Source organism: Colletotrichum siamense, assembly GCF_013390195.1.
Source record: "Colletotrichum siamense strain Cg363 chromosome Unknown KSG_Cg363_contig06, whole genome shotgun sequence".
Lineage (NCBI taxonomy): Eukaryota > Fungi > Ascomycota > Sordariomycetes > Glomerellales > Glomerellaceae > Colletotrichum > Colletotrichum siamense.
Window position 1 is genome coordinate 2,249,311 of NW_023501019.1, and position 14,686 is coordinate 2,263,996.

General features: G+C 56.4%; 1 protein-coding gene across 1 annotated transcript; it reads left to right on the forward strand.

Annotated features, from left to right (window-relative positions):
- Positions 1-9,322: 9,322 nt before the first annotated feature.
- SKG3 lies at positions 9,323-13,590 on the forward strand (the record flags this gene model as incomplete). The annotated part of the gene is made up of 3 exons (XM_036641429.1): positions 9,323-9,440; positions 9,611-9,768; positions 9,889-13,590. 3 exons carry the CDS (start codon positions 9,323-9,325, stop codon positions 13,588-13,590), a joined length of 3,978 nt encoding a protein of 1,325 aa, XP_036493226.1.
- Positions 13,591-14,686: the final 1,096 nt, after the last annotated feature.

Genomic DNA, 14,686 nt, shown 5'->3' on the forward strand with positions numbered 1-14,686 from the left:
AGAGGTGCCGCTGGGTGGTGGGCATGGCCGGGGGTCGTTGCGTTGGTTGGGGGCTCTCCGAACCGGGGGTTAAATTGGGTGTACACGTGCATGCGCGTCTGGTTGGCGCATTTCAGCGATGCAACTCGAGCTCCAGTGGTCCGGGTACGTACAACTTAGCTAATGGGCAGCGATGTTTGGCCGCTCTGGCTGCACTTTGGCTTCCATCCATCCAATGAGTCGACCGAGCCTACATTACCTAACTAGCGACCTAACGCCGACGAGTAAAGAGCTGGCCAACAGACACCTCACAGCTCCTCCAGCGAGTCGATGGGAGCCACATCTTTTCTCCAAACAATGCCCATACTCTGGGACTTCCTTGTCTTCCAGACCGCATAATCGCAAACACGTTTCTCTCGCCAACAATATCCTCCACCGACTAACAGCGCGAAATTTTCTGTTGACGAAAAAAATTCTGACTGAAAATTCTGCAACCAAGCAAGCTAGCATTGCGAATATGTGGCAACCAATGCAACCACCTGCAGAAATCGCCATCCCTTCATTAAGACCGAACATGCCGATCCGGCGATTTCTTACAATCCCTGGTTGTTCTGCTCCTCTGGACCCCATCGACATCTCGGTGTTTCCGCTCTGAAGTATTACCTCCCTGTCGTGCCTGGATCAATAAAAACTTTTGCATCTGCCAAACCTCCTCCACCGAAAACAAGTCGTCTGTTGTCATTGCTCCGTCTAGACGTAGAACTTTGGTTCAGCCAAACAAAACGTCTACCGGGCGATCGTCGGTCGGGATCGACAAAGGTTGGCCGGTTGTGGCCGCCGCCGCTTTTCTGCAGCCTCTGCGGCTGCAACATAGCTAAAATAAACACTCCGACTGCCGGCCACCGGACCTCAGCCTGCGTCACGTTTCCCAGCCGTGTTCACAGCTCTCATGTCGTTCAACCAAGACGAGCTGGAGGGCTGAGATGACCTAAGCCAGCAGCCAGCCGGCTGACCTGACTGTTGACTCCGGCCGTGTTGATCGGCAGGAGAAAGCCTGGTCACAACATGAAGCGAGAGGAACTGGCTGACGCTGACATGACATGGAAGCCGGGAACCAAACCTGGGCTCGTCAACAGGCGCCGATCTTTTTCTAACAATAAACCCTTGCAGCACAGACATCAGGGAACGCAGCGCACTCGTTACCTGCTTTCCGACGAACCATGCGGCTTTGGTCTGCTTCTGATCCTCGGTCTTGCCCTCCTTGCAAGCATAGTGTACAATCAAGCAGCAAGGCCATTGTGACTCACGAAACCAGACAGCAAGCGGAGATGTCGCGGATCATGATGGCGGCCAGCCATTTGAGTTGTTAGTCCTTCCATCTCGGATATTTCACGCCAGGTGTACCACCACGTTGGTTCGCGCCTCCACACACGGGTTGTGAACGACTTGACGCCAGCTCAGCAGGGGTGCTCAGGACCCCGTCCACGGACATGACGTAACACGCTCGAGCGACAGGTGGCTCAGCGTCCATCGCTGGACTCGCATCTTCACCGTCTCTGCAATGACAACAAGCTCAATTTTATTGACCCGGCATTGCTGCTTGAGGACGGAGAACGCGCGTCGAGATAGAAGTGCCACGAACCACCAGCCAGCCGTCCCTCCCGTCAGCCAGGCCATGTCTAATTGACATTCCTCGAGGCCGTCGCCAATTCATCCACCTTACGTCAGCGGCAGAGACCGAGTCCCGAACCTCTCTTCCATTCTTCGCGAGTGGAACGGTTGCTTTAAAATCAAGGGGCGAATGACAGCGCCTTGGGGCGGACTGGTGTCGTGACGAATTCACAACAGGAAGTAATCAGCCAGGTCCGCCTGAGCCGCTGTCGGGAAGCGTGGTTGGGGGCGGGAGCCATGCGCCAACAACACACAATTGCATTGTTCTTGTCAACGGATGCCCAGTTTTAACCGCGCAATTTGGCCAAAGGCTATCCGTCCTTCGGCAATAGGCAAGTCGCTGATGCAGACGAACCGGACCCTTGAGTGGAAAGCGCCCGACAGCACCGCGACCCCGGGCGTTACAACGCTCCAATCCATCCAGGTCGGTCCGGAGCGGCACAACATAATTTGAGGCTGGGGATTTCGTATCCCACTATCGCCCTGTTCGGTTTCCGACTTGATTGGATTAATCGTACTTCGGTTCGTACTGATTACGGGCCCGGCCTTCTCGGCGAGCGGAGGGCGGAGAGCGGGCGGGAACCGCTTTCATGAAGGGTCCAGAAAGACGCTGAGATATTCTGGACCTTTGCAATTTGGTCGTAATGGCCGATTGACAGCCGCCCGACAGTTTCTCACTGGAACACATGGCAATGAGAAGCCATTCATGCCTAGGATCAAGCCATGCCAACGATGCTTCTGGCTCCACGCTTCTTACTAACAACAGCGGACCCAGCCACCTCCAACGCCGCGGCAGACGTGTCGTGAAAAGTGACTGTCACCGGCGGGACAACCCCTGTTCATACTGCATGGGAATGGGGCCGGCCAGAGAGGGGGGCAGGAGGTATTGACGCATGCAGGATACAGGCCCGTCATATGGACCCTTTAAGTCAATTTCTTTTTTTCACGTCCGCGTTTTCGGATCAGTTTGGGCTGGGGGCGACGGCATCCCTGAGCTCTGGAGGCTGGCCTTTGCTGCAGCGGTGACAGACTGGCGGTGGTTCACAGTCCGAGAGCGGTGACGGCGACGGCACTGACATGAAGTTCGTCAAGAAACTCCCCCGTCTGATGTCGTTGACCTGCGGTGTGTGATGCACTGGGCAGTAAAACAACGCAGCGCTTCATTCTGAAGGGCTTGCAAGTGACGGGGAGAGAAAACCCGGCCAGGTGGGTTTCAAATCGGACACAATGCTGACGGCAGATCTCCTCAGAATGCACTGGGCTCTGCAAAAACCCGCGAGGCAGTGTTCTAACGGCGGCAGCGCTCCCTCCCAGCAAATGGAGGGCACTCTGTGGAGAAGACACAAGACGACGACCAGGGGACCGGCGCCAACGGCCCCTCCTCTTGTCTTGGGTCACCCTCTACCGCCCCAGCCCCAACCCGAAGCCGCCTGGGAGACCTTGTCAGCTGTCTGGCGCCAACATCTGAATGAGGCAGGCGAGCATTGGATGTGAGTGAACGTGCAAAGTCAGAAATCATGCCATCATGTTCACGGAGATACGTGTATACAAGGATTTGGCAGCGACTTCGCTGTTTGGCACCAACAAAGTACGCCCACTGCGCAGTCACGGGCAAGGTCTGCAATACAGCATCTTGGACTATTCGTACAGGACCGGGGTTCTCAGCACCCTGAACGGGAGGGCTGACAGATCGCCCAAGAGCCAAGTCGGCACTGAGTTTCCTTCATGGACCCAGCTTCCAATTAACAGCAACGTTGTTCACTGGGTCGCTGGGCGTTTCGAGGAGACGATGTTGAACGGGTACGTACAGCTCTTGCATAAGGCAGAATGCATGGAATAGATGGAGTTCCGTGAGCACGACCTTCTCGTTATTGCACCGATTTAGAGCGCGTGGGGTGAGTGGCAGGGAGGAGGGTGAAGGTGAGTGAGTGCAGTTCCAAGTGAGAGGGTGCCGAGGTGTCTTGGACGGGGAAGGGGACACAGAACTTCCATGGTCATGCAAATCAAAGTAGTTGAGTTGATGACCGCCGCCTGTGACCAAGCGTGCGTCGGTGATGGGATGGATGCTGGCTGCACCACATCGGACGGAACGGAGGCAAGTCAGACTTTGGGGTGGCTGCCACCGCATGTGGTTCGTCAAACAGGCGGAAAGCACTGCGACGCTGCGGCGTGTTTGATTCGTACCATCCACCCTGTAACTTGGGGAAACGGCTTAAAGCTCCCAGGAAGACGAGAAGTAATGTATCGAAACGCGAGGTTTAGTCAACGACGCGCAAACGAAGCCGGGGCGTTCTTTAGAGTACATAGAGCCTCCCTTTGGAAGTTCGAACACACTTTTTAGTGTTTGCGTTTGTTTCCAGGTTGCATGGAAGAGCTTGTAAGACAACAGACGGGCGGCCAGAGCCCAGCTTCCATCCCTTCCCTTCCCCTTTTGACTTGGGACAATTTTATCCGAGTGTCGATTGTTCGAGTCTCCCTTCCTTGCAGTGATCACTTGCGGACTTTGCGGCTCAACCCTTCCGTCTTTTGGTTTAATGAGCCGGACGGTGAGACTGGCGGAGGCTGATATGCGACAGACATCCACCGCAAGGGATCAACGGGGGGAGGCAATACCGAGACCGAATATGGAACTAAAGGAAGGTAGGCGGAGGTCGGGAATCGACAAAAGTAAACCCCGAGGCCCCCGATCGTAAATCACGGCATCCGATACGGGCAGACATCGCACACCACATACGGAGAGGTGAGGAGGAGGCACACTTCGTCGTCACCTTTTACTGCACAGCCACTCTGAGGGTCACTGGCCAAGTGCGGTTAATAGTAGTAGCCCGGACCCCGTTTATTGGACGAGGTCGAGCTCACTCCCCAAACACCCATGAGATGATGTTGTTGTTTTTTTATTTGCGTCGGGATGCACGGAGTTTCTGCTGGTCAATAGATATTCCTTGGCAGACCTGGGGGACGGGCTTTTTCAACTCATTGTGGAAAGCCAAAACTGACGAGGCGCTGGCTGCGGCGCTGCGAGAATAGGAGAGGAGAGAATGTGTGACACGGGGGACCAGCATGAGTGCAGACGAAGAAAAAGAACGAAGACATGGAAGTCTGGAATGCCCATTTCTTTCTTCGACCGCCTCCCTAATCAGATTGCATCTCCCGTCCTCTTCGGTTCCCCAGCCTCTAGCCTTCCTCTGCAGAATGGCCTGGAACATAGGGCGTCAGGTGTACCTTAATCCGTCCCAAGTTCGTCCACCGGCCACGGGGTGTGGCCCAGGGGCACCCGACCCGGCTGGCACTGAGGCGTGGCAAGAGGCGCATCCATCTTTCAGACCCTTTCCAACTTCGTGCGATGAGATGCCTGTTTCTCGCAAGAAGAATACTGGGGAATGCCAAAGCTGAGAAGACGAGTCAAAGAGTTCGTCTTTGGGGTTGCAAACAGCAAACTTGAGAACCGCGAAATCGAGATACTCTAGCAGGGCCAAGCCGAGATATCTGTATCCGTCCGGCGCTTTCCCTCCGTTACGAATTACGAATTACGCCGGCATCTGCGCTGTCAGATTCTCTAGCCTGCGACTAGTACCTAAGTCTCACTCATACGTACCCGGCGGAAACTGGAGCGACTGGGTACGGCGCGAGGACGATCCAGCCACAGCCGACACCGACCTCGCGTTTTTTTCGTCTTGTCATTCTGCAGTCCTCCGGTCGGCCTACATACCTGCTCAGCTAGCGATCGCCTCATCCACCCGATCTCTTGAGTCTTGTTAAGTCGTTGGGAGGGGCGGCCAGCGTTGCGCGTCCATCCACCAGCACCCCTGTCCAACCTTTGCCTACGAGGGGCAGAAGAGGTACATTATCCGCAAAGCTCTGGAGCTCAACTGCAACTGGGGGCCAGTCCTTTCTGTGCGAGGTAGCGCCAGAGAAACAGACTCAGTTGGTCTGCGCCGTTCGTTTCTGCAAGCTGGCGCTTTTAGTATATCCGCCACATTTCATATTCACGCCGCCGCATTATTTCGCAACAACTCGCTCATCAGAGCAACTCCCTGACCCTTGAGGTAGATCTTGGGCGAGGCGATACAGGGATCCGTAGAAACAAGAGGAGTCTAGCAAAAAAAACAGAGAGGCTGCGGCGGATTCAATGATCGGTCAGAAGGGGAGGGGGGATAAACGATTCCAGGCCGTATGTACAGCAGTCCCGCAGAGCCCGTAGACTGGCTCGTCTTGGCGGCCAAGGGCTTGGGTCCTCCCAACGCAGCGAGAACCAAAGGCGGAAAGCAAGGTGGTAGGAACCTTGACGTGCTGCATGCGCATCGTCCGGCTCATCCGTAAGGTGAACCATTGGCATCCGGCCATATCGACGCATCTCGTCGGGGCGGGCTTTTTCTGGCTCCTGCTTGTGTCCCCCTCCCCGCCTCTTTTCTCAATGGAGGATAAAATCGGCGCATAAGAGGTCGCATCCCCTTGCAGTTGGAAAAGGTACGGTGTGAAAGGAGAGGAAAGGGCCCGGTGGTTAGCAGAGTCGGCTTACAGGGGTTGTTTGTGTCGATTCATATCCGTCAAGACACATTGAACAGAAGGACGAGACTCACGAGGGACACAACGCAGTCAGATAGAACACCTTGCTTGGGTCGATGGACAAACACGAGAAGGTCCAAGACAAAAGCAAATATCGATCGATAGCAAACGCGGAAAACGAGGTGGTTGAAAAAAACACGTCAAAAAAGAAGTGTTGGTTGAGTGCGGCGCTTGTCGGGAAACTAGCAGCCGCCAACAGCGAGTCGGCAGAATCATCAACATCATCATCATGGCACGGCGTATGGAAGGTGTTGAAGGCACCTACTAAGTAGCTCCGCATAACGCCATTACGTTGTCGGCTCTAGTTCCGGGGGCCGCCTTGCCATCTTTAGCCAAGGGTACCTCAGCATCCACGCCCCGGCCGGCGTCTGTGCCCCTAGTCGCATAGCAGCAACGATTGGGTCTTGGGTCTTGGGACCACGGATAACCTGCCAGCCGCTGTCCGCAACCCGCCGCCGCACCGACGTCTTCCTTGGTGAGTAGGTACTTGTGGTGAGGTGGGTGGTGGTGTCGACGGGAGGTGGTGACCTAGGTCGGGTGCTGCTACTGCTGCGACCTTCCTGCCGCAGCTGGAGTCGAGCAAGGCCCGGTAACGCGAGGCAAGACGGGATGGGACTGGACTGGACTGGGCTGGACTGCACGCAAGCAAGGCCAGTCAGTCAGTCAGTCAGTCAGTCAGTCAATCAGGCACAGACAGGCAAGGAAAGAGGCAAGGAGAGGCAAGGTCTGGAAGCAAGTCACCGCAGTCAGAGGAAGGCGGTGTTTCCCATGGAAAGGTAAGGTAATTCTTGTTGCATAATACTCCGCGGTACGCCTCGTCTTTTTGACACGTCCTCACGCGGGTTTCCAGCCAGGTTCATACATCATCTTTGCTCTTCGTCTTCCTTTTTCTTTCCACTCTTCCCTTATTTTCCCTTGCCTTGCTCGTGGATCACGTCTGCTCTGCTCTGCTCTGCTTTGCTTTGCTCTGCTCCTGTCTCTCTGCTTTGGGGAACCCTACCTTACACCCCCCGTCGACCTACGTGCTCTTACCTCACCATTTGCACCGCCGCATCCGCTATCAGAGGTGCACTTAATTACCTTACTGACCCTACTCGATACCCCTACCGGCCACTGCCCTGCGACGACATTGAAGACGAAGACGACGACGACGACACCCATCGACGACGTCCATGTACGAAGTCTAGGCCTAATATCTACTCACGTTTCGCCTTTGCTCCGAAGCTGGAACAGCCTCGATTCGTTCCCACAACGTTATTAAACCCACCTTGCACACACGCGCGCCGACCCTGCCCGCCTCGCATCATACTCACTCACCACCTTTGCCTTATTCCCCTCAGGTAATTACTACCCGTCTGTTCGTACCTCGACGCCGAGTCGGAACACACGGGCAGCATCGCATATCGCCCCGACCGGGTTCTGCTACGAATACGTACGACCGACGACAGTCTCCCCCCCCGTCGCCGCCGCATATTGGAGTCTCCAAACTCATTCCTCGCCGTGCGCTCGCTCGACTCGACTCACCCACGATTGGCGTTTTTGCGTCTCGTCCAAGACCCGAGGAACAACCCAAGACAGGTTGCTGTCTCTCAGTAATTTAGTTGCATGGTTGCTGGCTTGGCGGGAGAGTGCCAGCTGCATTGCGTAGGCCACCGCAAAGATGGGCCGTAATCGAGGTTCGTGCTCCCTCATCGCATTCCCAGTTGTCCCCAAGCCGTTCCCCTTCCCTTTCCATGTCTTGCCATCGCCAGGTCTGGCTGCCGCTTGTCTCACTCGTCGCGCAACATGCGCGCCGGGCTTGTCGTAGGAGGCTGTTCCAACTTCTCGGCTGGCTCCTGGCATGCGTGCCTCGACGTGCATCCCAATCCTAATATCCCGTCCCGTCCTCTGCGCATCGTTGGCATCACCACCACAGACGCTCGCATACACACATTCACGCACGCGCTATTACCTTTTCACACACTTGCGTCCAACTAATATCAATAACACCCTGGCCCGGCCTTCTTACACCTGCCTCATTACCCTCACAAGTGTTCCTTCATCGGCAGAGCAGAGCAGAACAGGCAGCGTGGTTCAGCTCAGCTGGTCCTGGATCACCGTCATCCCCGTCGCAATCTGCAATCACTATCCCCATCCCACCTTATCCCTTCCCGTGCTACCCATTCATCTCCATCAGCCATCCCTACCCGTCGCTGTCACTGCCCCCCCCCCGTCCCCCGTCACCACCATCCTTTAGCCCCCATCTTTGGTGTCTCCATTGTTGATTGCTTTGGTGGCCCTTCTCGTCAGTCCGCACTTTATTCGTACTCTCACCTCACAGCGCAGCGCCGCCGCGCCGCCCAGAGCGCACCAAGCAGCGCCCACCCCTACCCGCAGTGCGCAATCGCGCTGCAATCGCATAGTGCCTGGCCTACCTCGCCTGCCTTAGCTACCCTAGTACGCGCTGCGTCTGCGTATGCGTCGTACTCCGTACCCCCCTTCCCGCCCATCGTCGTCCCTTCCCCTTTGCTTTGCTGCCCAGTGGGTGGCCCCTTCCCCCTCCCGCGTCGTCCACGGGCCCGGTCCACGTCCACGCTCCTGCTCCTCTCCCTCGCGAGACCCCCCTCACATCGGCACCCCGTTCGCCGGTCCTGGCCAATTACTTGGGCGTCAGGCGATAATATTACTTTTTTATCCAGCGGTGTTGCTGTTAGGAGTTCGTAGTTAGGCGCGCATTATGCTGACCAAGTCTGCTTCGGGCACAGTCCTGTCCTTCATGTCCCAATTTTCCGTTGGTGGCACACCGAGGGACGCCAGTAAGAATCAACCAACTCCAAATTCGTCGCCTCCCCACGACTCGACGCCCTTTCCTCCGTACAACAAGCACCACTCAACACCACCACAATCAAAAACAGAGCCCTTCCCCGAACCCCCCGCCAGCTTCACCAACCGTCCCGCAACACCTCCTTCGCCTTCGCGACCACCACCTGCCGGCGCGCACGAATATGCCTCGTCTCCCGCACATACAAATACTTCTGTAAACGACTCTCCCATCAACAGCCCACGAGGCCGTCAACGCAGCTCCTCCCGCCCACTTTCGATGGTAATGCCATACCAGCCGCCCCTCATGGACATCAACGAAGACACCATCCCGGAGCTGCAGCCCATCTTCACTTTCCTGAACAGCCACGCGAACAAGCTGTATCAGGAGGGCTACTTTCTGAAGTTGGACGATCAAAACACTCGTGCGTATTTTTTTATTTTTGTTTTTATCTTTTGGTCTTACTCACTCACTCTCTCGCCCCTTCTCATATGAGAGTTTTGGTTTATTTATTTTCCCCTGCATAACCCTGCAGCTGTCAAAGCAAAGATGCGAGGCACATCGGACGAATTTATTTCTGACACAGATTCACAGAGGGCAAGCCCAATGCGGACCGCACCTGGACGGAGTGCTTCGCGCAGCTCGTCGGCACCGTCCTGTCGCTATGGGACGCTGCAGAGCTGGACGCCGCCGGAGAGGATGGTGAGATCCTGCCAAAATTCATCAACCTGACGGATGCGTCAATCAAGATGGTGAGTCGCCAGTGACGATTGTTGACTTTTTGGGGATCGCGCCCAGACCCTCGGGAGAGCAGTCGGGAGATGTGACGGCGGGGGACCGAGTGCTAATTTAATCTTTCCCTTGGCGAACAGATCGAATCCCTACCAACACGATCGAATGACGAACAGCCGCTGCAGAACATTCTCAGCATCTCAACTGCCGGCAGAAACCGCTATTTGCTGCACTTCAACTCCCACCACTCACTAATTCAATGGACCGCCGGAATCAGACTCGCCATTTTCGAGCACTCCACCTTGCAGGAGGCTTACACCGGCGCCCTTATTGCCGGCAAGGGCAAGTCGCTCAACAACATCAATCTCATTATGGACAGATCCAGGTTCAAGACTGAAGAGTGGGTTCGCGTGCGATTCGGTGCAGGAGTCCCCTGGAGACGCTGCTGGTGTGTCATTTCTCCACCCGACGAGAAGGAGTACCAGAAGGCACAGAAGGAGATGCGCAAGAAGTCGCCTTACGACCGTTCTACTCCGGTTCTCAAGGGAAATATCAAGTTCTACGACACCAAGAAGGATGGTAAGAAGCAGAAGAAGGCTCGACCGATAGCGACGATTACCGATGCCTATTCATCATACGCCATCTACCCGCAGGCCAAGTCGCTGATTGACGCATCCACCCTGCTCAAGATCGAGGGCAACATCACCATCCACTCCGAGCCGCCTTCCTCGACCGAGGGCTTCGTGTTTATCATGCCCGAAACCCATCCTGCAGTCAGCGGCTTCGAGATGCTGCTGCGTTTCCTCTTCCCGACCTGGGACACCTTCGCCCTCTACGGCCGCCCCGGGAGACTGGTTGCCAGTGTTTTGGACCCCAGATCACTCATGTTCGCCATGCCCAAGCACCGAAGATATGGCTACCTCGAAATTCTGGATGTTTCTGGACTGATTCTGACGGAGGGAAGCTCGTCTTGGTCTGAGCGTGAATGGAGAAAGCAACTCAAGGAGCTGACTGGTAAGCGAATGAATGCTGTGGATGAGGCTGGAGGCATCAGACAAAGGAGCGGCAGCAAGAGAAGCAACCGCCTCAGCTTTGGCAATGGAACGTCAAGCCCTGTTCCAGCCAAGCCCAGAGTTGGCTTTGCTGATGACGCCATCTCAAACCGTTCATCCCGATCCATGTCTTTGGGTGCTCCCAACCGTTCAGAGACTGCACCTGTCACCACTTCCCGCCCACCTCCTGCATTGGCTGGTCTGGGCTTGAACAAGGCGAACCACGCACGCAACTCCTCAGACCCCCATCTGCTGGGTCATGCACCCCCTCGCAATGAGGATAGAGGCTACGACAGCTCCTACAGCAATTCCTACAACAACTCGCCCGCCCGTGGCCCGACCCCAGTTAAGGGTATCCTCCGCTCAGGCACCCAGAGTTCCGATGATGACACAGCTCGCAGCACCCCTGTGAGGGACTTGGAGAACAATGTCCGCTCCATGGAGTCTCCTGAGCCTGTTGCAGCTCCTCCTGCTTTCAACTACGGACCTCAGTCCAAGCCTGCAGGCAAGCCGTACCACTCACCTGATCTTCGCAGAGCTACTAGTCGCTTGTCCAACACGACCTTGTCCCAGCTGGCCAAGGCTGGAGGATTCGCTATCCCCCCTGATGATCGTTCGGAGAGTTCTTCTGAGCGCAGAAGCGGAGAGGACGCTGCAGGACCCAACCCATTGGTACAAACTCACGCCGCCAATAATGTGGGAGGATCTGCTGACAACATCTTCACTGGTGAAGCTCTAACCCACAACACTCCCCCTCCTGCGGACTCGCTGCCGCCCCCTATCCCACCCATGAACCAGAAGCGTTCACGATCTCCCCTTGCTCAGCACTCGTTCGGCCCCCCTAGCCCTCACCCTCGCGGCCCTCTGCCCCCCAACCCTCAATCCCGTGGCGCCCCTGATGCGAGACCCCCTCCCGACATGCGTCCTCCTCAAGACATGAGAGGCCCCCAGCAAATGAGAAGTACGGAGCAGCTTCGAAGCCCCGTCGAGGGTCAGCAGTCCCCATTCCCCCCTTACGATGCGAGGCCTCCCCCTGGCCCCGGTATGAGAGGCCCTCAACAGATGAGAAGCATCGAGCAGATGAGGAGCCCAGTTGAAGGTCGACCTCAGCCAAACTTCTCTCGCCCCGAGGGAACGAGAACCCCTCCGATCGGTGGTGACGGTAGGGTTCCGACGCCTGAGATGAGAAACCGGGGCATGATGGGACCTCCCCCGCCCCAGCATCGCACCCTGCCCCCGCTCAACACGGCAAATGCATTCCAGCGAAAGCCACTTCCAGCTCGCTCAGACAGCCTGAGAAGCCCACAAGAGACCCCGATCTCGGCGTCCAGCGGTGGCAGCTGGGGAAATAACATCATCGATCAAGCTGCCTTCTCCCAAATCCGATACAACGACAGCCCTCGCCACACCCCCGTGCCCGAGCAGCAGATTCGCAGAAAGCCGACGATGCAAAGTGACAGCAGCTACTACGACGACAACGCATCCAATGTCAGCCCGGACTACGCCAGCCGCAAGTCGAGTGAAACCCAGCATTCCCAAAAGTCTTTCGAGAGACCCCGTGTTGGTGTTTTGAAGACAGTGGGCGGTGCCGATTCTGACTCTGGAAGCGAAAGGTTCAACATCCCCGAGGTCAACTTTGGCCCTACTCTCAACTACGGCGCCAACCAGCCAGCCAGAAACAAGACTCCTACCCCGATGAACCCGCAAGGAATTCCTGGACCTCAGAGACCCTTCTCACCCGCTCTGAAGTCACCTCCGCCTGAGGGCGGACACAGCCGCCAGGAGTCCGAGGACACCATGAGAAAGGTCGCTTGGCAACCTGGTGCTGCTACCGTCGGAACTGGCCAGGCTGGTCAGGGCATCAGTGCCGAGCAGTTTGTCCAGCAGCGCGCTGCTCAGGCGACTACTCCCATGTACGGCCACGGCCGCACCCCGTCTGGCAATATTCTTACTATGCGATCGATGACGCCGACGCCCTCAATGACCCAGAACACTTCTGCCGAGAGACTGGCTCGCCACTCGCGCAGCAGTTCCGCGGATCTTCTGCAGCGACCCGGCTCCCGTGGTGCCAATGCTGTGCTCGACATGACGAACTCTGCTGAGGGTCCCTCTCACCTCTCTGCGCGCGAGCAAGAGCACGTGGCCCGCATGACTGGATCGCCCCTTATCAGCATGGCCGGAAACAGAAACGCCAACCAGGGACAAGGAGCCGGACTGGTAGGAGCAATCCAGGCTCGTGAGCGCGAGAGAATGCAGGCGAAGCAAGGCATGAACACGCAGGCGGTGCAGCAGGCTATCAACCAGCGGCAGCAGCAGCAGGCAATGGCCTACCAGCATCAGCTCCAGAGACAGCAGCAGCAACAGGTGCAACAGCAGCAGCAGCAACAGCAGGCTTATCAACAGCAGATGTACGCCCAGCAACAGCAAATCATGTCTCCCATGTCTCCTATGTCTCCCATGTCACCGCAGCAGGGCATGTACGCTCAAAGCAACATGTCTCGCGGACAGATGGGACCCCCTCGTGGACAGCCGAACGTCTACGGTGCTCCTGCTCAAAATTTTGGCTATGGACAGCAGGGTGGCTACGCGCAAAGCAATGGCTTTAGTCAAGGGGCCAGCTATCCCCAGGGTGCCACCTACGCCAACCCAATGGCTATGCGCCAGGGACGCCAATCGCCTGGACCCCAGATGATGGACCCAAGATTCATGCCTCAGGGAGCCTACTCTCCCGGACCTCAGCAGGGCGGCAGGCAACCCTACCAGGCGCAGTACCAGGGCCAGGCTTTTTAACTGGTCTCACACAGATGGAACGATGATGGAGGAGGTTAATGAAACACATCCAGTTGATACCAGGGACGAGGCACTACCACACAAGCCTTGACCATACAAAAAAAAAAAAGTGTATTATCATAGCGGGAGGAGAGTCCCATGGAAGGCGTTCGGGGGGAATGACAGCCACAGGCAAGTTGGCTGATGCATTGGTTTCTAGAGAGACTGGATAAGCATCTGGGTTTTTCTTTTGTCAAACGAGTAGAGTCAGAGTACAATAGCATGGCTGGCAAGTAGCATAACGATCAGTAGAGACGGCCGAAGACATATGACAAGAATGCATTGATTAACTTGATTGCCTGCCTGGTGCGTGATTGCTACTTTTGTTTGCTCTACCAACGGTTCTAGGGAGGGAGATATGATTCTTGCACGGACGCACTGTTGCCTTCTTCTCGGTCGATCATTTGCAGTGTTTCTCCCTCGCCTAGGCAGTCGACGATAGACCGTTGTCGTTCACACGTCACGGCCGAGACCAGCACGATAGCCTCGAACCAGCTTGGACTGGTCTGCAATTATGGGACGGTCCAGCGGGAGGTGTCAACCTAGGAGGTCTGCCGCCGCCAGCTTAATTAAGTTCAGGCATCGGGCAGGGAACCATGACGAGGACCCTGTTGTGTCTGTGTGCTCGTCAAGCTCTTCTGCCGAGAAGAAAGTCTAGGACCCTGGCTTCCGGTTCTCAGGGGGTTGCGAGTCGCCACTGAGTGGCTGGCAGGCCATGGCTGGGCACCTCAGAGCTGGGCATCTATTGGTGCACGGTGCCTTTCTAGTCCTGCCAGCTACCTGAGATACGGGGGGGCTAGTGCCTTCTTCGCCTCTCTGTGGCATTCTGGTTCAGCGGAGTTTGGGTTCTGAGCAGGCTGCCTCGTGGACACTGGACGACCCGCCGAGTCTTAGACGGCTGACAGCCAGTGGCTCGTCGCACCCGCGCAAAAAGAGAGACATTTCGCTCTCGAGGCCAACCTTGAGTGCACGCACGCCCACCACGCCCACGCCTTCGCGTCCAGACGCCGTCATCTGACTTGTCGTTGACCATTTCTGGCACGGTCACGTCAACCGC